The sequence below is a fragment of the Ruditapes philippinarum genome, unplaced genomic scaffold, assembly GCF_026571515.1.
Source record: "Ruditapes philippinarum isolate M1 unplaced genomic scaffold, ASM2657151v2 ctg1356_1_1_1_1, whole genome shotgun sequence".
Taxonomy (NCBI): domain Eukaryota; kingdom Metazoa; phylum Mollusca; class Bivalvia; order Venerida; family Veneridae; genus Ruditapes; species Ruditapes philippinarum.
Window position 1 is genome coordinate 70,698 of NW_026851848.1, and position 25,867 is coordinate 96,564.

Consider the following 25,867-nt stretch of genomic DNA (forward strand, 5'->3'; position numbering starts at 1 on the left):
TTTCAGTACTCATGGCAACCTTTTTATTAAAAGTAGATATACACGTTTTTTGTTGTTGTTCTTTCTGTTGGTGGGGGGGGGGGGTTCTTATTGTTTTTTTAAAACTGGTACATAGATTCTAGTTAAAAAGAAGAAAAAAAATTCTGATGGACATTTTGCAAGCTGACATATTTATCATTTTGCAGTTTTAACTTTATATATGAACTTTTATGTCATGAATGGGTTATTGCCATTAATAGGTTCTTGAGAGTCTAATAACATCGAGCAGGACATTTTTCGCAAGGTTCAATTGGAAGAAGTGACCATTTCTTAAAAATGAGGGAAATAACACAATATTTTTGCAAATGAGGCAGAAAAAAATTGATGTAAATCTAATGTAAGGACAAAACTACAGGCTCAATTCTTACAGTTGTTTTGTTCTGTTGACAAATTTAACTAGTCCAAAGAATGAACCAAAAGTGACCAAATTCTTTTCTGTCTTCTGACTATTATTATAAAGCAAGTCTGCTGGAAAATTGATAGCGAAAATTAAAACCAGTAAAAAAGACAGACCTGCATGTATCTAGATGGCACATATCCAACAGTGTTTGTTTTTAAAGATCTAGCACCCCACCAGTCTGCATCAGTTTTGTGACAGTCAAATATTTCGAAAGTGTCACCTTTCTGAAATTCGAGGATGTTTTGAGATCCGTCCGCGATAGGTGGCGTAAAATCGGAAATAGCTACGTAAATTTCCATTCTTAAGAATTGAATCAGGAAAGCATGTTCAAAGCATTACGGAAACACTTAAATGTTGTCAATCTTTTACATCCGCACACAATTTCTTGTTTACGTTCCCCATTTCAATCACAGTTACTTCCCTTGACATTTAGACTGGTTACGTTTTTCCAGATATATGTAAATAACCGAATTAATTCAAATTCAAATTAACTTCTGCTGTATGAGGTTAAATTATATGAAATTATTCTCGTACCGGATATAGCTTGAATGTGCGTTTATGTATGGTTTCTGTATCTTAAGTTAAATATGGAGTGATACCTAAAATATTTTCTTTCAACGGTGCACGTGTATTTCGTGGGTTAGTGGGGGTATATATTTACATAGTGTTTTCGCGGTTTTTCTTCACTCGACGCTTTTCAAGAACTTGTTTATATACGCCCACCCGACCCCATCCCTTCTTACAACAAACGTTTTTTGTAATAAAATATTTAAATACACATTCTTGGTGAACATTTAGGCTTTTTACCTTATTCATCACATGACACACAAAAATCGTTTCTTGAAACTTATCTTATGTCCCAGTTGAAATATAACTTTTTTAAAGTTTCATAATTTAATGAATTTTCTTTTTTTTAATGAGCATAACTTGTTATTAAATATTTTGTAGATTTTACACAATATTATTCTGTTTGTAATATTTTGTAACCACGTATTCAGATCTGTTTTAGTTTCGTTTAAGAGTTTCTGATACAGCAACAATGCTATAGATCTGATGAATCCCTTATACAAGAACATATAACAGATACAGATAAATACCGATTGATTTTATTGATTTGTAATATGTACTACCAAATATTTGGCGTTATTCCTTTGTATTTGTTGTTGTTTTTTGCTATAGTAGATTAGTGAATAATTGATTTACTCTCGACATAAGAGAGTAAATCAACAAAGTTATGTGAATTTTTGATATCATACCCCACTTAACCCCAAATGAATTATTCTAAAACATATTAAATCTATTACCTTATTTGATGTATTAGTTATCAGACGAACAATAGATCTAGATTAAAATTTGCCCGCATCATAATATAATGATTTCACAATGTATTATCATTTTCAAATAATTCATATTTTCGATTTTAGGATGGCTGGGGATGCTTTGGCTGAAAATGACCAATCTCGATCATCTCTTATAACTGGGTTCTATAGGGGTCCTCATAATGAATGTTATTTTAAATTCATGGGGCCATTAATTAATATTGCCAACAACTCACGCAAGGCGTTCTTTGTAAACGAATATTGTTAAATAGTAAGTGCATACATGCATGTCATAAAATACGCATTCATATATTGCAATGAATTGTAACATATTAAATGTGAAACCGAACCTTACAAAATAATCATAACATATTTTGCAAGATTTCTTCTATTAATTTTATATTAAATATCAAATGATAAATAGTGCACAAAGGAGTGTCAGGTGGCGTAAAAATACTAAGACGTAACTCCAGCTCCACAATTTTGTCAAATACTCGTATACTATTTAATTATTTTTCAAATGTTAAAAAGTCAAAGTGTTCATGTATCCAATCGTTTTTACCAAGTGTTTATAAAGGATCATCACACTTCCAAATGTAGTCCTGAGCAGGCTGTCAAACAGTTTACCAGTACTTGTTGCCTTCACTTTGGCAAGGAACTATTAAAGTTACATCTGTACATGCCCGAGCAGAGGTACAGTGCGAATGAGCGTTGAAAATATTTCATGATCAATCACAACGAACGTGTCCTGCACCGTCCGGGTATCAAACCAGGTACGCCCGATTTCAAATTCAAGGCAAACCGGACATGCAGATTCACTACCAAATGTCCAGACTACAATGATTATCACACCTTACATTGCCGTGCCAGATTTTGACGCTTGTTTATTAACAGCTCTTTAATTTCCTGTCAACGCATATATGAATTAAATTAGTGCAAGATGAAGATGTGTTTAAAAGGACAGGGCAGAAGCTGAAATTATTAACAGTCTCAAATAAGACGATAGATAATAAACTGAGGTGGCCCTTTAAGTTGAATATGTGATTGTAGAACGTTTAAATTTTCTAGAATATAATTAACAAGATGTTTTCATAAATACCCCTCATATATATGTAATGCTTTTGAAAATATATAATTAAACAATATATGATAAGATTTCCAGATTTTTTAAACGATGAGGTATACTTAAATGCCAATGTCTCATTTTGTATTCTAGTTGCGTTCAAGAATACATTTATTAAAATAGTAAAATGAGGGTATCTTGAAGGTCATCCAACATAAACGGACAAATTAATGGACATTTCAGACTTTGTTTAAAGATCCTGTATGTTTTGTGATTGATATTATTACTGTGTGTATACGTATGTGTATGTAGTTAAAGCTTAATGAGGGTCCATCCGCCCTTTCGGGCACAAAATGCAGCTTGCGCTGTCGAGTACGGACCCCGGACATATGTCACCAGTCATGTCCTTAAAGAGTTAATTTTGAAGCACAAAATGGTGATAATTTACCTCCATGCAATTTCCACGGAGTATTAGCCAAAGATATGAATTTTGAGCCGAAAAGTAGGTCACTGTTCGGCGGTCAATGAGAACCTAAATGTACAGTAACCTGTGACAATAAGAAAGGTGTTTAGCCCTAAAAAGGGCTGTTGGTGCCAGCTATAGGCCTGCCTTACAAGCCGTCTATCTGTACTAGAGGCTCACGCACCCTAGTACACCATCCTCGTCGTCTCAGCCTACTTTGTAGGGCCACTCCCCTCGGCATTAGTCAGGACATCGGCAGCTGGTCCGCAGAAGTGACGAAGTAGGATTCCGTAGTTAATGCCCACGGTTGAAGGCGCCGTTAAAGTTGTCTACCAGCCAAGTTGAAAATCTTCTGCCGATGCCCTGTGCCTTCTCAGCGACGTGCACGCTCCGAGGGGAAGTGAGAAGACTGTGTGTATACCACACTTGCAAAAAATTATATATGTATATAATTATGCAAATAAAACAATTTTCAAACATCCAAGAATATGTAAAATGTGTACTGCAAATATTTGTGCACATTATATTTAATCAATAAATTACATGCATTCATTTCTTATTGGAAAATTTGACTTAGAATTTATAGAAAATAAATTTCTAATTGCCTCCCTTTATTTACGCGAAATGTTAAATTGGGTAATATCTTTATAGATAATGCTTATTTGAACTTACAAGATTGACAAATCTTAATTTGAGCATCATATTTATGAAATAAAACCATGAAAAAAATGTGTTACAGGATCTTTAAGCGAATCTTTTCAATAAAGTTAGATTGGTTATTGTATAATACGATACAGGAAGGTCTTTCTAATGGGATATTAATTTCTATTATCCATGTGTGATCTAATATAACTACTTTATGTCCAAGATGTCACTTAGGGTGGACAGCACGAATTACCAAAATTTCGTGCCGCCTTTTAGGGTCGAAGTTGTACGTGCACTATTAAATCCCAAAGTGGGAGTGATTGAAGACGTTTTATTCCCTATTTTTATCTCTAACTGCAAATCTTGTGATAGCGTGTTTAATGCCTTGATTGTTACTTTATACATCTAAACTTACAAAATGGTAAATGATTTCACATAGAATCTATATTGTACTGGCTGTTAGTGCGTTATATAATGTATCACTTCAGTAACCAAAAATATCAAATCACATAAGGTCTACAGTACATGTGGTTGAAGTCAGCCGAACAAGTTTAAGGTAGCTAAAAATAAAAGTTTATAATCTTTACAATTAAGTATGTTGTGCAAGAGATTTATATAATCAAGATAGAAGGATTTTAACGGTTGTGTAAATTATTTAATTCTATAAAAAGATTTATATACATGTAAGTGTACATTCGACCATGGCCATATGTAGCTTGTATCTAATGACACTGTGAAAGCTATCAGCAGGAAGATAGAAAAACCAGATCATAGACATATCGGATAAGATTTACTGTAAATTTAGGTGTTTTGTGGAGATAAAGATGTTGTTGATGATAAGGCAAAATATGTGCACATGGACCCGTCAGTGTCGTCATAAAAACTACGTTTGGTTCTTTAATACATATTTCATTAACAACCAGTCTAAATTTTTTTTTACTTCTTCACCGGTAAAATGTGCACTTCCTGGTTTGCTGTCACTATCGTGTATTCTCATTTTTGATGCTGAAAAAAGTTTCGATCTTAAAATCTCACTGCCAAAAGTGATGATAGCAATCAAACTTTTAAAGACTCACACTGATATTTTTTAAAGCAGACCTGACTCGTAACAATTCTCCACCATATGATAATTTGTTAATTAAAAACGGAATGGCCCTGGGAAAATTATCTGATTATAATGCATGTAAATAGTCTATGTCAAAAGCAGAATGTTTGAATGAATAATAAAGTTGCATAAATATATTTTCTTAAATATTGAAAAGCACAAAACCATTTAAATTGGTCACAGAATGGCTTCTGACGTAATGAAGACCATCACACCTAGCTCATCTCTAAACAAAAGCATGAATAGTGGTAACCATCAAACTGATAATGCGTTTCACTGTGATAGTGGCTACTTGATGAATACACTTGGTCTTTTCCTACAGTTTCTACTGGCAGTGTTAGCTTTTACTTCATTGATATGTAAGTTGATTTGGTAAAGTTTGTAATAGATGCTATATTATAATATAACATTATATAAATGTATGCATATCTCAAATAGTATAGTACAATAATACAGGCCTCGACAATTCCACTTGCCCGCTCGCGATTGCTAGCTCTGAATACTGCCAACCCCTCACACGAGTGTTACAGACGTCACGTTTGAGACGTCTGAGACGTGTGTGTAAAAGTTTGGGCTGCGCGAGTAAAAAGTTGATTCTCCAAATGATGTTTCTCTAGATATTTAATATTATTAATATGAAAAAGGCAAAGCCTTAAAGCAAGCTCGATTTTCTTTTACCGTAAGATAGTTAAAATAATTGTTCATTTTTATTTTACATTTTCCGTTTTAAAATTGTCATTCGGTATTTTATACATTGCTTCCGTTTATTCTGGTTCCCCCTTTCTATTAATAGTATTATGGTTCCTATATAAGTGCGCAGGACACCAGTCTAAGCTTCCGTTTTCAATCAGAGTACATTGGCTTTTATCGTTATCTTGTGATTCGAAAAGTTGCGATGTGTTCAATTCGGTACTTCGGACGAAAGTTTTCAAAACCATCACTTAGCAGGTACTCGCGTTACCGTAAAGCTCGCTTTGCGAGCAGGCCCTTCGGGCCAGCTCTTCGAGCTCACTATAAAGTTATTCGGTAAAAAAATCAAACAGCAGACACCATTTCAATGGAAATACTGTCAACAAAAAACCAGAAACTGACCTTATGACTAAGAATAAAACTTTTAGTTTACTGAATGTGTATGAGGAATTGATTCCGTAACGACAGCAGCATTCGACAGTGTTTAATACATACGCATTAATACTTAGCCATGAGGTTGATATTTTAGAGAGTGTGTTAGAATTTGAATGGAATAAGTATTCTGGCTATATTGAAGATTATATAATAAAAGAATAAAAGTATTATAAACATTATAATTTATTGAACAATGAGTAATTGAATAAAGCGAATTATACCAATATAGACTGGTAATTAGTAAATTTGAGTTTTGTGTTTGATTTTTAAAAATTTTGTCCGTCAAAATGCAGGGCAGTTGCATTTGATGAAGGGTGAATGACCCTTTTGCGCTAAAATCAGTAATATGCACTATAATTTGATTACAAACAATTGTGACCTGTCAGAACCATTTATCACCCTACATTTATATAACTAGGAACATGTACATGTAATTTTAAATGCTGTTTCTAAGAATTTATGCAAAAAATGTGTTTATTCTGTTCTAGTCAGTCTGACGCAAGTTCAGTATATGACAAAAACCAATTGTTGCTTAAAATATTGATTTTGAAATGAATGTGTTGGTCTGACAGATTTTTTGTTGGTCAGACGAAATTCCATGGCTTGCTGGTCTGACAGTTTGGCGCAGCAAAATTTCTTGGCTTGTCAGACAGAATGTCTGGCAAATTTTTCAAACTTTTAAGAAGTCTGTATAATTTTATGTACTTCAATATTAATTAAACTGATCAAAACACAGGAAATTTTTGACACTTTGCTCTGCTTTTTCAAATGAAATATCAACCCTCCCTCTATCTGCCTTCAAATAATGTCAAAGGGCTCATTGGGTCAAAGATGAAATCCGGAGTCAATAACATTCACCAAATGCTTTGAAAGCATGTATCATAATATTTAAGAAATTAAAACAAACTTAACACTTTGTAACTAAGTTCCATTCCTTTTGTATTACTTACTATATTTCTGGGGTTGCAAGCCAAAAAAAACCAATCAAAACCCTTTTTATTTACCAAAATATGCCAGTTGAAAAAAAAAAATAAAGTTTTTTGCAAAGAATTTTTTTATTTTGCAATGTAGTTTTTAAATTTCTTATTTATTTTTCATTTGCAGTTATAAAGGGAAATGATTGAATATTCTGTCTGAAAGCTGGTAAAACTTTACAATAATATTATATTATTTATCTTTTTTATTTACAGTGAAAAGATACTGTGAGCCAAGATATGAGAGGAGACCTTGGAAAATATGGTACTGTTTGTTAATTGATAGTTGTAGTTCTTCACCATTTTTTAAAAGTAAAATTTTTAAATCACTTAAAGCTTCTAGTGGTTCAAAACATCACATTGTTCAAACACTGAAAGCTCATTGGTTATATTTAATTCAAATATTTAATAAAGTTTGAAGTAATATTGACTCTTGCCACCTGAAGTGACAATATTTATGACCAGCAAGCCTTTTCCTAGCTCTTTTGGGAAAAAGTACCTAGCCCAGTTTGGGAAATTTTTGCATCATAAAACTTGCTTAATTGGGAAAAAAATTTGGTACCAAACACAATCAAGGTATAACATAATTAGTAATTTTTGAAGATAAAATTTGAGGAAACAACTTTTTTGTTAGATGCCAGAATGAAAGTCGGCAAATTTGTTAGTTTGGATATTGGGAATTTCAGTTTGATTGGGAATTTTTTGTAAAGAATAAAGATGGGGAAAAAAACATATTTTGTCATTGGAAATGGGTCTGAAAAGGCCTGACCAGACAGATAGAGTAATAAATAAATATTATGTAATAAATAAATATTGTGTCATTTTATGTCAAATTGCAGGTTTTATGATACCTCGAAACAAGCATTTGGTGCTGCAGTCATACATTTTGCCAATGTCTTTCTTGCTGATGCTTTCCAAGGAGATCCATGTACATGGTAGGTTTGTCAAGAGATTTGAACTGATAATGACCAATAAAATGCAGCTTAAAATTCCTAATTCTTACAAGATTACAGTAATACTACTGAAAGTCTTGTTACAGGATTATGTAGATACATATGAGCCTCGCCATGACAAAATCAACATAATGCGTCTGCGACCAGCATGGATCCAGACAAGCCTGCGCATTCACACAGTCTGATCAGGATCCATGTTGTTCCCTTACAAACCCTATAACAAGTAGAGAAACTGATAGTGAACAGCATGGATCCTGATCAGACTGCACGAATGCGCAGGCTTGTCTGGATCCATGCGGGCTGTAAATGCATTATGTTGGTTTTGTGATGGCGTGGCTCATTATCAATAATTTATCATGACTTTAATTGATATGTAGATTCACCTTTCATCCTTTCAACAGTTTTTATTAACAAGGGACAAACCGGCAGCCATTTACAATTTATTTCTCATAAATGTTGAGGTTTTTATTGCTAACAAAGACTTTTTGTTAATATGAATATAATAGTTATATTCAAATTCATATATAATTATATCAAAGAATATTTTCTTAAATGAGATATGCTCCCATTCACTATAAACGGCTTAGCCTGTATCTGGATAAAATCACCCGTCTACTTTTGGTAATGCCCTGTTTTATTTATTTCTTGCCGTTACTTGATTGCCTGCCAATTTATAAAAAAAATACTGAACTTCTTTCAAATCTAATGAAACCACTACCAACCTTTTTATCTTTAGAGAGGTACAAATGTATGTAGAACCATTTAGCCGCACACAAAAAATAATCATAGTCTTATATTGTACATGTATTCTTCTTTTCTTTCAGGTATGTCGTTAGCTTTATTTTAGATTCAACAGTTGGTCTGTTTGTCATATATATAGGCTTAAAGATGACACAAGTTTTTGTAAGAAGGAACAAGATGGAGACATTATATTTTGGCGAATATGGTAAATATTTTTATAATAACTGACTTGTCCCTTATGTGATAAAGTCCTTATACCTGAGATATAGATGTTATGACTATTATAAAAAACAATTTCACTCTTTGTGACATGTGACCAAGTGAAAGAAACTGGTAATGTGACATTAATGTCATAAAAGGGGAGAGAACTGGTTTGAACTTTTAGCCATATTGACTTTTGATTACCTCCCTTTATATAGTGATGCACTTCATTTTAATATGTTCACACACGTATTTCATTTGACTGTTGAATATAATTAATTTGTTCAGTATGACATTTTGACTCCATGATGACAATATGACATGATGACTGCCATGATATGATATTTATGAGCTATAATTTGTAATAAGAAAAAACTGGAGGTCATTTGAAAGTGAAAAATGAATATTGGTTGAAATAGTTCTAGCCGTGACATAGTTGATTCTTGCAAAAAGTCTGGTTATTAAATGCACATTTTTAGCTCGACTATTCGATAAGAATAAGTAGAGCTATTGCAGTCACCCGAGCGTCGGCGTCGGCGTAACCACTTATGTTAAAGTTTTTGTAATAGTTCAAATATTTTCAAAGTCCATTGACATATGGCTTTGAAACTTTGCACACTTGTTCACCATCATGACCCCAACCTGTAGACAGGAGGAGGTAACTCTATCAAGCATTTTGACAGAATTATGCCCCTTTTTCGACTTAGAATTTACGTTAAAGTTTTTTGTAATAGTTCAAATATTTTCAAAGTCCATTGACATATGGCTTTGAAACTTTGCACACTTGTTCACCATCATGACCCCAACCTGTAGACAGGAGGAGGTAACTCTATCAAGCATTTTGACAGAATTATGCCCCTTTTTCGACTGAGAATTTATGTTAAAGTTTTTGTAATAGTTCAAATATTTTCAAAGTCCATTGACATATGGCTTTGAAACTTTGCACACTTGTTCACCATCATGACCCCAACCTGTAGACAGGAGGAGGTAACTCTATCAAGCATTTTGACAGAATTATGCCCCTTTTTCGACTTAGAATTTACGTTAAAGTCTTTGTAATAGTTCAAATATTTTCAAAGTCCATTGACATATGGCTTTGAAACTTTGCACACTTGTTCAACATCATGACCCCAACCTGTAAACAGGAGGAGGTAACTGTATCAGGCATTTTTTTTACTATCAAGCACTAAGAATAGTCGAGCGTTGCTGTCCTACCGACAGCTCTTGTTAAAATGACTGTTTCAAAGAAAAAAGTCAAACAATTATGATGGCTGCAGCTGCGTCGTTGTTTGCTGCATCATGCGTAGACTATTACATAAACTTTTTAAAAGGTACCAACATGAAACTTGGTATGATTGCTTATCATGACAAGGTGCAGTTGTTAGACAAGGGGCATAAATCTGAGAGCTATATTTTTGGAGTTATATGTATGCCCCTTTTAACATACAATTTTTGTCAAAATTGCGTATTAAGTTAAATGGTTTTAAAACTATGAAAGGTTTGAACATGAAACTTGGGATACTTGTTCATCATAACAAGTTACGATTGTTAGACAAGGGTTATAATTCGAAAAACTTTAATTTTGTCGTCATACCCCCTTTTAACTAAATTGCTTATTTTGTTGAATTATTTCATAGCTATTAAAGATTACAACACAAAACTTGGAATGCTTAATTGTTATGACAATGCACAGTTTTAAGACTAGGGGCATTATTATTAAAGCAATATTTATAGGAGTTATGTCCCTTCTTAACTGGAATATTGATAAAAAATTGTTATAGATAGTTCTTGCTCTTAACAAGTGAAAACATCACATGAAGTGCTATTGTTCTAATTTGATTTCATCGTCTGAACTAAATGTAATTATACTTGAATATAATCTCTTACAAAACCTATGTAAGAAATTTTAGGTTTCAGCAACTAGAGAACATGGGTGAAAATTTTTGTGTATGATGCAGAGTTTTTGTGCTGTTTTATTACAGGTAGTCCACCAAAATGTAGTTCCTGGGTGGGGCAGTGTGGGTTGTACATCTTGGTGATGATTATAGAGAAAATACTCATGACCGCCCTCATACAGTTTGATTTCTGGGCTGATGTAAGTTCTTTATACTCTCATATACATTTGCATCTGTACAAGCGGCACACCTCCAGATTTTTTGGTCTAGTTTTCAGAGATCCAAAATTCCACTTGTCTGCTCGTTATTACAAGTAGAATTTAAGAGAATTTGATGCAGGACAAGTAGAAAAATGTTGCCTGCACTTTCGATTTAGAAGCTACTCGGTCCTACAGGAAGGGTGTCTCTGTAAATATTTGTCATTGCCTGGGTTTTTTTGCCAGTATCAACAAGTCAATCATATTTTGACTGGTATTCTACAGGACTGACTTAACCAACAAGAAATTGCCAATTGCTATAGTAATAAGCTCAAAGACCACTATTGATGTATTCAATGTCTGGGACAGTATGAGTAGATGATAGTGCTGGCATTGATAAAAGATTTTACCAGTTTAGAGTCAGGCTACCCTATGTATCCATGAAGTCTGGCCAAACTCTGAACTTATGCCAAGGAAGCTAGGAAGCTGAAACCTAAAATCCAGTGTGTCTGAGTGTCATAAACATTGCCTGAATGAATGGGCATATTCAGTACTTTTAGAATAATATACAAACCCACTTACCTGGACAAAATACGGCCGAATGTTAAAGATTTTCATGACATTTTGTCATTTTTTCAAGTTCGCAACCATTTTGCTCGCTTGAACCAAGTGTGCCATAGCTTTACGTCCTGCCCCTTGTCTTCCTGCTAGACAATAGCATTTTAAACCTTAAAGGGACAACACTGAGGTATTTCGACATGAAGGGACTGGAAATATTTTCGGGAAATTTGGGTACAATTTGATGTAGGTCTGGATAAATAACTTACATGCAAAATTTCAGGTCATTCCATCAACCTGTTTTTCCAAGATGATCGGTTTTATGCGCAAAATTACCCATAAATGAAATGCGTTGCAGCACTTTTCATTTAAATTCAGTTCAGCTAGGGATCACACAAGCATCCATTTCTGAATGAATTTTTAGTTAAATTTTCATTTTTTTTTTTGCAGATTTTTTTATTTGAAGCGCTCCACTTGGTCTTTTTAAGATTTTCAAATTTTACATTTTTAGGTCTTTGGACCTCTGTGAAGTTCCTTTAACCTTTAGAATTCATTAAATGGCCTTGTTTAGATTAAAGATATCAAAATGAAACTTAAAGTCAGTCAGCCAACACTATAAAGTGTTGTCAGACAGCACAAAAGTGGTGTTGGTGGTGTTGGTAGTTTTCACTCCGGATCACGGCAGAAAGCCACATTGAATTCACCAGGGCACAGTTCAGTCACCTCACAAAATTGCTGGCTTGCCTGTTACATACCAATGGCCAAGGCTATTCAATTAAGGTTCCTGTAGGATATACGCATGGATATGTAGGCTGGCCTGGCTCTAGTGGTGGCAAGGTCATATCATATTTGGTTCCCTGCAAGGTTAGAGTTAATTGTCCTCACATTAATTCAGAGTAAGATGAGCCCATCATACAAGTTTAGCCTTGCAAAGGTTTTATACAGTATATAAATGATTTTTTATGGCATATTTTGTAACAGGTCCGGCATATAATAATGTCCCCAGTGAAAGATCCTAAAGTGGAGCTAGTGATTGTGATGTTTATTGTCCCTTTGGTTGTGAACGTAAGTAATTCATTAAATTTTATCATTGTAGATAAGATATTGACTCGTATTAATGTGTTAAAAATTTTAATTTGCGGAATGTGGTTGGTTGTATTCATATGTTGTCACATGTCTGGAATAATGTAAAGATTGGTACTTGAGGTGTTTCACCACGGGTAAATCTGGAATGACACCATGTTGTAACCTTTACAATGTTTACTTGACTTAAACTGGACCAAAAATAGAAATATATATATATGTTATACCCTTACCACACTAAAAATCTTAAATGGACTTGTCTATCTTTCAGTCTGGACAAACCATTCATCATAATAAGGGAAAGTTTCAAAATATGAGCCAAGACATGACATTTCCAACATAGTGGTCAGATGACGTAATCGTAGAAATGTTACATCAAAGTTGACGCCATTTTTTTCAATTGTATGAAGCGTGTTTCTCCAACCAGGACTGTGCAGTTTTTAATCAATGCGCACATTAGTTGTATGTAAGCAAAAATCAAATTGTTACTGCAATAATATAATTTTTTTCACCACAATGATGACGGTTTTCCGCAGTTTAATGATATGGGTAGAGATGACTCAATTTTACAGCGTAAAGATTAAGTACATACTGCGCTGATAAACTTGTTCTGGTTCTAACCTTGAACTCCTGACAAAACAGTCTCTGAATCATGATCTTAAGTACCAAGGAAGGAAAATATGAGTTGACAAATTTAATTTCATCCATTTAAACTACACTTGACATATTATCCTTGCAACAGAAAACACTTTCAGGGCTTACTTACTTAAAATAATAAGTATTCTTTCGATTGTTAATTTATTTCCAGTGTCAAGATGTTTTCCAAGTATTTCTCTCCATTGTAACATGTTGTGGCTGATATGTACATGTAAATAAACTGGAATAAACACTTTAATGTAAAAAGAACAAGGAACATTAAACATCACATGGATATCATTGTTTTATATAACGGACACTCAATACAATAGTATATAATTGAGAAGCTATTGTTTAGTGTAGTGGATGTGTAAGTAAGACACTTGAAGTGTTTGAAATCGCTTTATATAAAATTAAGGGGAAAACAAAATTTTCTTGAAATTATTTCATTAAATATAATGTAAGCAGCATGCCTCAAGATCCTTACTTATTTTCATCTAAATAAGGAAAATGTATTGTTAAGTAAAATATTGTGAAGTGTACAAAAGAAGTAATTTACACATTGCATACAATCCATGTTAATTATCAAACAGATAACATAGCCCCTACTGCATTAGTCATGCAGTAGACATGTGGTGATATATTATTTTGTCAATATTTTGCATTGTTTTTTGAGATGTACTCTGTCAAGTCATTGTAATAGTTTATGCTAATAAGTGAAAGTCTGAGTTTTAATTATTTTGTGAGATAAAAGTAATATTACTTAAAGTATATCACTCATGGCGTTGTGAAGGAAGCTTTGTCAAACTGTTTTGGGGCTTATGTAATATTTTATGATTTCGTAAATGTCCTAAAAATGTATTGTGTATCTTGTTCTTTAAAGCATATTTCTTGATTCAAAGACAATAACTGAGCTAAAATAATTAAAAATTTCACCGTAATGATAACTCTAAGCTGTAACTTTGTTTGTTTAGCGTAGTGTATGTGTAGCCATTGAATGTCTGATATCATTTACTTTACGTGAGTCTGTTTTCAATGCCTTAATAAAAATTTTTATCATGCGTTGTTAATGTTTTACATGTATATGATCACACTACTTTAGATGGCTTACAATTGATAATGTACTCTTGAACAAAGTTTGTCATTATAAAGCATTTTTGAATGAGGCCAAATAAAATGATGTGAGGCCAAATAAAATTATGTTAACAATAATGTTCAATAGTGTTATAAATCAATTTTTCATTGTCCAAAAATGATAAAATGTGTCTTGAATGATTCACAAAAAAATGCATTTTGAGAATCTTTGAAAAAAGTAAAATGTCAAATTTGACCACAATGTTGGTAATGTCATGTCACGGCTCATATATATTGACTGTATAGTAAACTTTGCAAACAGCACTGACAAGGCAGGACAAGATATTATATTTAAGAAATAATATATCCCAAACTGTGATTTTATTGCTCAATAAAATCACTGTTTGGAGTTCAGATGCGGGGAATTCTATTACGAGTGCGTAGCCCGAGTGATATAATGATGCTTATCTGAACGACAAACAGTGATTTTATCAAGCAAAAATATTATGGATTTGGATATATTATTTCGATTCTAACATGATATCAACAAATAAATGCTGCCGTACCTGGTATTAAGCTAAATTGCGCCTGATTTGTTTCTGTACTTATTGTCAGTGCGTCACATTTTAGTGGTTACGTCACATGTGTAATGATTACATCACATGTCTAAACATAGAACGTCAAACAGTGATTTGATAGCATAATAACACATAATTTCGGTTCTTCTATGTTCAATGGGGAAAAAAGGCGGATTGTGTTATAATAACTCATAGAGCAAGGTTTTTTTCTATGAATTGTTTTTATACTTCAGGCATTTATATTTTGGGTAGTTGACAATTTCTTGAAGAGGAGAACGAAGGACACTAAAACTATATACGTGAGTGACAGTGACCACACTGTACGATACAGCCGTGGTGAAGACACAGCAAGACTGTATAATCGTATAGACCGGACAGATGACGGTGATTCTGACATCATACTCACAGACGAGGACGGGGAGCTACGTCAGAGGCACAACAATGATAATGACGTTGCGGAACTTCTAATAACGTGATGGAATGTTTGTCAGCATAATTGTTATGTATGCCAAGAGTAATTGTATTAGAATATAAAAGTGAAAGTGATGCCCAGAAGAATGAATATTTAATTTAGGAGATTCTAGGCTGGGTAATAATTAATTTGTTTTGTGAGATTTTATGCTACAGTTATGTTTAAAGTGCTGTATGTTGACCTTCAAGCAAAACAGATTTATCTCATTCCGTAATTTATATGAGTTGAGACTGTTTGGCATGAACTGAAATGAGAAGTATTGATTTTGTCTGGTTTTTTTTATAAATATATGCCTGAAAGGTTTCCTTTTAAACTTTATATCTTCAGATTCTAGAAGGTGCTAAAACATCAAGTGTAGCTGCTAGCAACAAGTTTATTTTTCATTGTTATTTTTTTTTCTTTTTAATTTTCAAACTAAAATATCATTTTGGTCAAGTTCTGTATTGTTTCAAGTGTGTGCTGCCCTTATGCACTTATGAACACAAAGAGCACTTATGTTATTTTTAGACATAAGCATATGACATAAGGTCTTTATATACAGGGCATAAGAGAAATTATTTTCATATTATCTTTTTTATTTCTGAATTAGTAAAAAGTTTTTTTGATATACCACAAAAATCACTAAGTAGGTCAAGTGTTGGGTCTGTAATCCCAACAATTGCATACATGATAGTCAAGTCCTAGTCTAGGATGCTTCTTTGTTGTACTTTTTTTTGTCAGTATATTTGATGATAAAATGGCCAATACTATTTTCACCTGTTCCTATCTTAAGTACATGTATGCATTTGATTGCAAGGAAACAAGTTAACTGGACTTGAGCAGTTGCCAGAAGAACATGATTTATTTGAAGGGGAGGTGGATAGGGGAGCATCTATGGGCGAGTGATTTAAATTATTACCTGTATACCACATGCCCCTCACTACTGTCACCTCACTACTGTGGGTTTGAATCCTAACATGGACTTTGAAGTCTATTATGTGAGAAAGCTATCAAGTCAGAGCTTCTACTCAGGTGCTCATTTGTGCCTGAAATAATGCACAGAAGGGCACATAAGGACTTCCTCCAAAAATAAAGCTGAAAAGTCACCTTATGACCTATATAATATTTTTGTGTGATGTAAAACCCAACCCAATCAGCATGCTGCCTGATCTATATCAGAAATATGTGTAGAATAGATGATTTTGAAGGTTTCTTGACCAATTGAGATTAAGTTAGTTTTGTTGTCAAAATTGTATTTTTGAAATTATGACTGCTATGATTTCAGTGCAAAAGGTTGAGGTCCCATTCATGTCTGTATACAATACACATTTAAATTTAAAATTATACTTTTTTTCTCAAATATAAGTATTCACTGCCATTTTGAATTGTTTATTAATCTGTTACTGGCTCTAAAATCCAGCGCAAGGTATATGGTGTAAATAGAGAATACCTGGTTGATGTTTGGGTAGGAGAAGGTTTATCAGGTGAGCGAGAAAGTGTATCTTGGCGAGCTTTAGCGATTTGATTTATCCTGCTTTTGTCTACTTTAATCATGTTTTTAGATTATTTAAATTGTTTCATTCTTACTTTTCCCCGATAAAACAGCGTAGTTTTGTTTGGCTGCTAACCATGTGACGCCATCATATGACGTAATGAGTGGAGATAGATATGTTTATCCAGCAAGGCTTTATTGGGCTGATAATATAGACAGTAGCTGGATTAATGTGAAAATTTTCTTGTTAATTTCATACATGATTATACAAAGCTCATTTCTATTTTTGTATTTCTGCATGATTTCAATATATTAGGTTTTTAAAGCTTTACAATTAAATTTTGATAGAGAAAAAAGCAAATATATTTTTCAGAAATACACTTATATCGGAGCATCCATGAAGGTCATTGATGGTTCTACTCAAGTGCTCATTCATGCTTGAAATAATGTAAGAAGGAGTCCTGAGCCCCTCCCACGAGTAAAGCTGAAAAATTGCCGTATGAACTATACAGTGTCTATGTGACCAAAATTTAAGCAAAACAAACAAGCAAACATACATGTACTTAGAAATATTTTTAAAATATTTGTCAAGGCCAGAAATGGTTTTTCATTTGTCGTTGTTCTTGTGATGGACATCACCTCAATCAGATAAAAAAAAAAATACATGTAATACTTGCACTGTAAGTGATTGAGTGGTGTGGTTTTTTGAAATCTGAGAGTTGAAATTCAGTTTAGTGCTTTAGATCTTGGCTTTCAATTTGAAATTACAACACAAAAGTGTGTTCAAACAGGCAGGTACCATAGTTACGTGGCTGTTGCCAGATTTACTCGAAACTATTTTTGTCATACTTTAGTCAAATTGTGATATTTTATTTGTTATAACAGAACTTTTTATTATATCGGATCATGTTAACAATAGCCTAAAACAAAACACTGTAACATTCATCATCCCTATAATGTAATGGGACTACTTTTTTATGTCTATCCAGTGGTTGAAAAAAGGCCCTTTATTACATGCCAAAGAAAATAGTGCAGTATTACTACACTTTGTTTGAATGTGGTTAGTTTAACTTTTACTGAGGTCTGTTTTAACCTCCAATACAGTGATTTCTTTCACATAAGCCTGTGACTATGAAAACTTTGTAATTAGAATCTTGAGTTAAAAGTTTTAAAGTTTTAGATATATATGTACTGATTTCAAACTTAGGTTGGTTAATGCTTATAAAGTGTATAAGTTGTACAATTTAAGCATCTTATTTCTTTTTGACAAACTTGCACACCTTTTTAACTTAAATTCTGTGAGGTGTTTCTAGGCAAGAGTATGTAAACTACAATTTTTTGTACTTATACATTATGACATGATTTTGCTCCCTTTTTGACTTAAAGGTTTTCAAAGACTTTTTACTTGTTCCTCTGTCGAAAGCCAAAAAAAAGCTGAACACACTACTCTTTTTTATACCCCCGCACAACAAAGTTGTAAGGGGGGTATACTGGAATCAGCTTGTCCGTCCGGCCGTCCGTCGGTTTTTTCTTGTCCGCCCAATAACTTAAGATTCCTTTGACCCTTAGTCTTCATATTTGGCATGGAGGTTAGTCATGATTAGTAGATGACCCCTATTGATTTTGAGGTCACCAGGTCAAAGGTCAAGGTCACAGGGGCCTTGACTTCAAAAAGCTTGTCCGCCCAATAACTTAAGATTCCTTTGACCTACAGTCTTCATATTTGGCATGGAGGTTAGTCATGATTAGTAGATGACCCCTATTGATTTTGAGGTCACCAGGTCAAAGGTCAAGGTCACAGGGGCCTTGACTTCAAAAAGCTTGTCCGCCCAATAACTTAAGATTCCTTTGACTCACAGTCTTCATATTAGGCATGGAGGTTAGTCATGATTATTAGATGACCCCTATTGATTTTGAGGTCACCAGGTCAAAGGTCAAGGTCACAGGGGCCTTGACTTCAAAAAGCTTGTCAGCCCAATAACTTAAGATTGCTTTGACCTACAGTCTTCATATTTGGCATGGAGGTTAGTCATGATTATTAGATGACCCCTATTGACTTTGAGGTCACCAGGTCAAAGGTCAAGGTCACAGGGGCCTTGACTTCAAAAAGCTTGTCCGCCCAATAACTTAAGATTGCTTTGACCCATAGTCTTCATATTTGGCATTGAGGTTAGTCATGATTAGTAGATGACCCCTTTTGATTTTGAGGTCACCAGGTCAAAGGTCAAGGTCACAGGGGCATTGACTTCAAAAAGCTTGTCCGCCAAATAACTTAATATTCCTTTGACCCACAGTCTTCATATTTGGCATAGAGGTTAGTCATGATAAGTAAATGACCCCTATTGACTTTGAGGTCACCAGGTCAAAGGTCAAGGTCACAGGGGCCTTGAATTCAAAAAGCTTGTCCGCCCAATAACTTAAGATTCCTTTGACCCACAGTCTTCATATTTGGCATGGAGATTAGTCATGATTAGTAGATGACCCCTATTGATTTTGAGGTCACCAGGTCAAAGGTCAAGGTCACAGGGGCCTTGACTTCAAAAAGCTTGTCCACCCAATAACTTTAGATTCCTTTGACCCACAGTCTTCATATTTGGCATGGAGGTTAGTCATGATTAGTAGATGACCCCTATTGACTTTGAGGTCACCAGGTCAAAGGTCAAGGTCACAGGGGCCTTGACTATAAAAAGTTTGTCTGCCCAATAACTTTAGATTCCTTTGACCCATAGTCTTCATATTTGGAGTGGAGGTTAGTCATGATTTGTAGATGACCCCTTTTGATTTTGAGGTCACTGGATCAAAAGTCAAGGTCACAGGGACTTTGACTTCAAAAAGTTTGTCTGCCCAATAACTTAAGATTCCTTTGACTAACAGTCTTCATATTTGGCATGGAGGTTAGTCATGATTAATAGGTGACCCCTATTGATTTTTAGGACACTGGGTCAAAGGTCAAGGTCACAGGGGCCTTGACTAAGAAAGTTTGTCCACCCATTAACTTAAGATGCCTTTGACCCACAGTCTTCATATTTGGCATGGATGTTGATCATGACCATAAGGTGACCCCTATTGATTTTGAGGTCACTGGGTCAAAGGTCACAGGGACCTTGACAAAAAAAGCTTTTCTTCTTAATTGCTAAAGAATGCCTGTCCGCAGTGTATTGATTTTGCCATTTTCACATTTGAAGCATGTAGAATACATAACTTAGCAATGCACTGGCTTAGTAACCTCAGATTTGGCAGGGCGGTTGTCCTTGAGCTCTAAATGGCCACTGTTGATTCTGACAAAGTGGTATGCGGGGGTATTCACGCCATGATAGTGGCAGTTCTAGTTACTGACAGTTTTTGTTTTATATGTGTTGATAAGTCAGTAAAATTAAAATGGTGCTGTTGCTTAAGTTTTGTGTCCATTCTTCTAAATATGAAAGCTATACTGTGACAGTAAAGTTTTATCATGTACATTATATACATTTCAATAACAAAGCTTATTGTATAAGTATACATATTTTTTTACACATTTCTACATTAAATGCATGTATCAGGTGCACAAAAACAACCAAACAGGGAAAATTCTGTATCACACTCGAGTTCGATATGGAATGACATTCAGCTGGCTTTGCACCGATTACATTTTTCTTGAATTCCGTAATGTGATTTCAATTTGACAAGCTATATTTTAAGTAGGTAACTATAAGAGTGTCTTGATCTTTTACATGTATGTAGCTCTTTTGGATTTTACAAGAAAGGATCGCACTCCGCACTTCTACGCCTCGTGAGATCTCAAACCTCGTAAAATTCACTCGGGAGTCAATAGAAGTTCAAGGTTAAGACATTCTTATGATAAACCTATTAAACTTTAACAGCAGTCAAAATTGCATGCATTGAGGAAAGGAAATCTGCATTGAGGAATGGAAATCAAATTTTGAAATTATTTTGGAACATGTCTAAAATCTGAGAACGTGACTGTAATAAATCGTGAAAATTTCTTAAACATAGCAATCCTGTTTGAAATGTTCTTGTTTGGTAGAATGTCTTTACATGTATTTCCTACTAGTAAAATGTGTTATATACATGTTTAGGAAAGGATTTACTAGAAGTTTTAATTGTTCAAGTCTTTTGAGTGTGTTCATTTGATCTGTGCCATGTTGTTTATTTATTATATACATGATATCTACACAAATCTACTATCCATGACAGTTATTTACAATGAAGTTGTTATCCCTGATAACCTCTTGATTTTGTCATAAGTTTTTTTTTAACATTGAACCAGGTTCCATACTCTTGGCTGCCTAATTTTAGCCATTTTGATAAAAAAATAGCCATTTTTGTTTAAAAATTTAGCCATTTGATTAAAATTTAGCCATTTTGATAAAAAAATTAGCCATTTTGATTTAAAATTTAGCCATTTGATCGAAAATTTAGCCATTTTGAGTATAAATTCCCCACACATTTACAATGGATGGGTCCAATTTAACGGACAGGTCTGTTTTTAGAAAATTAGCATCGTTAGTATTGTTTGAGAAGCTGTAACTTTGTTTCAATAAGTCAGGTGTATATAGAAAATTGCAGCAAGTAAAGTGGAGAGAAATCTATTTTTAGAAATCCGTTACACATCTACCTTGTATATACATTCACAAACCGTGTATTTTTTACACAGTTATTTATTTTAATCAGTCATTGATCATCAAAAGCGTGAGGGCACATTTTAATTGTTTTGTGATTTACCCTTGACATCACTCTATCACCTTTCATTTCAAACATACATAGAATCTCTTCTAGTTGTTATTAGCTTGACTTTTCAAAGAATATGGAGAGCTGTTGTACTCACTCAGGCGTCAGCAACAACTTTGGTTTAATTTTACATGCAAGTTGGTATCTCTAAAACTTAAGAAAGGGAATGAGTTTAAACTTCACGCACTTATATGAGAGCATGGTAGGAGGCCATGGCCCGTAACTCTGACATTTATTTTGACAGAATTATAGCCCTTTTTGAACTAAGAAAATTCTGCAATATCCAGGCTCTTGTTTTACATACTGAGAGTAGTACTAGCAACAGCTCTTGATTTGTTACGTTTTGACAAGGTTACTTTCTGCATATATATATAAATTATGTTGTGAAATTATTTTTTCTATACACATACATGTACCCTCTAATTTTGAGGTCAGACACTTAAAATACAGAACTTCGTTTTTTTTTTGGACGGAGACAAACTTGGTAAACAGTAGATACACATTTTAATAGTCTGTGTGCTACATACAAGTCACTTATGTTTAAAGTAGGTCTTAAGAAAGTATTAAATAATTTATATTTTGTATTTCTGACCAGCGAGATTTCATGATAAAATGTTAACAGCATGTTTAACAAAGGGCATTATAAATTTGGTCTAAATGTAAGTGTAAGCAAACATCTAGGAAGTGTAAGGGAATGCATCTCAAGAAAAATAGTTTTGCTCTTGATTTTTTGAGGTTTTGTTTGGGGTATGCATATATTTAGTACAATAAAAATGTTCAGGGGATTAGAGTTTTCACTTTGCTGAAAAGAAGTGGTGCCTACACAGCTTATACAGACTTATAGCTTATACAAAACTACACCACTGTATAAATGTCATGAGAAAATGCTAACTATTATTACCTGAGATGTGAATGGTGTTTTTTTGGTCCGTCCATCAGTGGTTTATTTTTGTGTGTTATACCCTGTAAAGAAATTATATTGTTTTCACTTTAAAACATGTTTGTACTATCTAAGATTGTAAGCAATTATTTTATTAATAGTTGTTAAACTGTAGTCATATGACGCCATTACATAGCCATTTGAGCCGCGTCACAACAAAACCAACATAATGCGTTTGCGACCAGCATGGATCCAGACCAGCCTGCGCATCTGTGCAGTCTGATCAGGATCCATGCTGTTCTCTATCAGTTTCTCTACTTGTAAATAGGGTTTGTAAGCGAACAACAGCATGGATCCTGATCAGACTGCGCGGATGCACAGTCTGGTTGGGATCCATGCTGGTCACAAATGCAATATGTTGGTTTTGTCATGGCACGGCTCATGTAATCTAGCTATAACTGTGTTCAATCATTTAATCTTCATGTCAGTGCTATTGGTTGGTCAGAGTAGAGACAGCGATAACAGAGATAGTTTTAATTGCTACAAAATGCCTAATTTTTCACTTTTTGGTTGACATGAGAAGTAAAATAGGAGCTGCTTATCTCTGTTATCTACATCTCTGGTCAGAGTGACAAGAAAGATAACCTTGAGAGAGTCTTGACAGGCTATTATGCCTCCCACCCCCAGAGTATACTACCTTCTGTGATTGGAAAGTAGAAAAAATGTTGTACTTTTTTTTTAATTTGATGTTTTTCACTTACTTACTATATTATAAGCACTGACACTTATTGAATTCTGTGACCTGTACAAAAGGTCAAGAAGGTTCATAGTGAATTTGATTGGTTGTTATTATGCTCCTGGAGTATTCTCCCTTTTTCTAGTTGGAATTTAGAAAATAATTTATTTTTTTATTATTGGGGGGGGGGGGGGTTCATACTTTTTTTTTACCTTCAACAAATAGCTTCAACACTTTATGAATATAATAACCTCAAGAAAACGGCTCATGGAGAATGTGATTGGTTGTAAATATGCTATTGGAGTACATGTATTTTTATTGGAATTTAGGAAGAAAATAGTCTTTTTTCACCTTCTGCACATGCCACTGACATTTCCTGAATTAAATCAGTACAAAAAGCTCATATGACACCAATCACCCAATAAACAGTTTCTGGATCACCATGATCTTGTCTCATTTTAACCTTTGTTGCCAATGGGGAACATATTTGTTTGCCAAATGCATTTTAGCTTTTGTTGTCTGCCTAAATGGAAGAGCTGTCTGTGAATCCTGTAGTCTTTGTTAGTTGTCTTTAACCAGAATCTTGTATATACAAGTATAAACAGCTTACAACTTTATCTTTCATGCTTTTTATGCTTAGAAGGATTTTTTTAAATATATAAACGAAACTTACACAGGGTATATAAATTTAGGAATGAAGCTAATGATATTTAGTTGATAATTTTTTTCTTAATTTGTTTTAATGTGATACTTAAAAAATCCAATTTCTGCTAAATATTGTAGAAATTAAAACTGGTAACAAATATGGAACTATTAATGGAATTGGTAACAAATTTAGCTACATGTAGTAATATATTTGAGCCTTTTTTGGCTAGACTATTGAGCTGGGACAAAGTTTCAGCCAATTTTAGTTTGACTTTTTAGCTAACCATTTTTGGCCTCACTTTTTAGCTAGTACAATGTTTCAGCCTTTTTTTGGCTTGACTTTTGAGCTAGTGTAACTTTTCACACATTTTTTGGCAAAACTTTTTAGCTAGTACAACATTTCTGCCATTTTTGGCTTGACTTTTTAGCTAACACAATGTTTCACTATATGAGCTATTGGTTAATGAATCTTTAAAAACGGAATGGTGGCCTAGTGGTGAAGGTATTTGCTGTTACCTTTAAACCAAGGAGACAGGAGTTTGAGCCCTACTAAGGTCATGATCATGCTTCCTCATATGATTCCAGTACTGGTTAGTTCCTCATGTAACACCAGTACTGGTTAGTTCCTCATATAACACCAGTACTGGTTAGTTCCTCATATGATACCAGTACATGTTAGTTCCTCATATAATATGAGTACTGGTTAGTTTCTCATTGGATACCAGTACTGGTTAGTTCCTCATATAATATGAGTACTGGTTAGTTCCTCATTGGATACCAGTACTGGTTAGTTCCTCATTGGATACCAGTACTGGTTAGTTCCTCATTGGATACCAGTACATGTTAGTACCTGATATGATACAAGTACTGGTTAGTTCCTCATATAATACAAGTACTGGTTAGTTCCTCATATAATACAAGTTCTGGTTAGTTCCTCATATATTACGAGTACTGGTTATTTCCTCATTGGATACCAGTACTGGTTATTTCCTCATTGGATACCAGTACTGGTTATTTCCTCATATGATACCAGTACTCATTAGTTTCTTATTTAACATTAGTTTTTTCTTTAAATAACAGGATGTATTTTCAGCGAGTGGTGTGAAAATAAATATTTCATGAGTGGCGGCCAAGAGTGATTTGAATAATATTGATGTTCTTGCTCAGGTTTTCTTTCTTTTTAAAAACAAATAAAATAAAAAAAATTGTTTCATCACTTTGTGAATGTCCTGGACTTTTTTGCTTTTTTTTATTACTGATTTTTATTGAATATCTGATTTGACATTTATATACTGATGCTCACTTGTAAACAGCTTCTTTTTAATTATATGTAATATATCAATTCTTATTAAACCAGAACATGTCAAAATCACAGACACTTGGGGTGTGGAGCTCAAAACGCCTTTAAAATCCTAATAAAATGCAGATTTGTCAATCCCAGCACATGTACTGATCATATATATCAAAAAAACTTAATATAAGCCGTTTTGAAAAAATTTCATATTTCAACGTCTATAATAATACTTATAGATGTTGAAATATGAAATTTTTTCAAAACGGCTTATATTAAGTTTTTTTATTATATATGATCAAGTTTTTTTATATATAAGATCAGTACATGTGCTGGGATTGACAAATATGCATTTTATTTGGATTTTAAAGGCGTTTTGAGCTCCACACCCCAAGTGTCTGTGGTCAAAATGAATGATTTTATTGTACAGTGCATTTACTTGATAACAAAGATCAGTGTATAATTTTCATACATTTATTTAGACTATTTGATATAACAATATTCTCAACAACAACAACAATCATTCTGACAGGTGTGTGTAAGCGTTTTTAAGTAAAAAACTGAAAAATACAATAAATATGACAATTACAGCATA

General features: G+C 33.7%; 2 protein-coding genes across 3 annotated transcripts in view; one reads left to right on the forward strand and one right to left on the reverse strand.

The window, feature by feature from the left end:
* LOC132741265 (uncharacterized) overlaps positions 1-868 on the reverse strand; it is a 53,810-nt gene extending 52,942 nt beyond the window's left edge. Inside the window, exon 1 of one of the 2 annotated variants that reach the window (XM_060729400.1) lies at positions 553-868. In XM_060729400.1, the coding sequence (XP_060585383.1) occupies positions 553-738 (186 nt within the window). In that variant the 5' untranslated portion in view covers positions 739-868. The remainder of the gene's footprint in view (positions 1-552) is intronic. The other variant, XM_060729413.1, reaches the window with a different exon arrangement.
* Positions 869-4,854: 3,986 nt separating this feature from the next.
* On the forward strand, positions 4,855-24,438 carry LOC132741295 (store-operated calcium entry regulator STIMATE-like). The gene is made up of 7 exons (XM_060729428.1): positions 4,855-5,393; positions 7,350-7,398; positions 7,973-8,068; positions 8,911-9,032; positions 11,011-11,123; positions 12,660-12,743; positions 15,283-24,438. The coding sequence occupies exons 1-7, from the start codon at positions 5,219-5,221 to the stop codon at positions 15,523-15,525; spliced, it is 882 nt and encodes a 293-aa protein (XP_060585411.1). The 5' UTR covers positions 4,855-5,218; the 3' UTR covers positions 15,526-24,438.
* Positions 24,439-25,867: the final 1,429 nt, after the last annotated feature.

What these genes read in the sequence shown, in the direction of transcription:
- LOC132741295 (XM_060729428.1), top strand. Translation starts at nt 5,219, where the DNA reads ATGGCTTCTGACGTAATGAAGACCATCACACCTAGCTCATCTCTAAAC. An exon ending in CAAGGAGATCCATGTACATG is followed by an intron (nt 8,069 to 8,910) that starts GTAGGTTTGTCA and finishes CTTTTCTTTCAG; the next exon opens with GTATGTCGTTAGCTTTATTT. An exon ending in AGTTTGATTTCTGGGCTGAT is followed by an intron (nt 11,124 to 12,659) that starts GTAAGTTCTTTA and finishes ATTTTGTAACAG; the next exon opens with GTCCGGCATATAATAATGTC.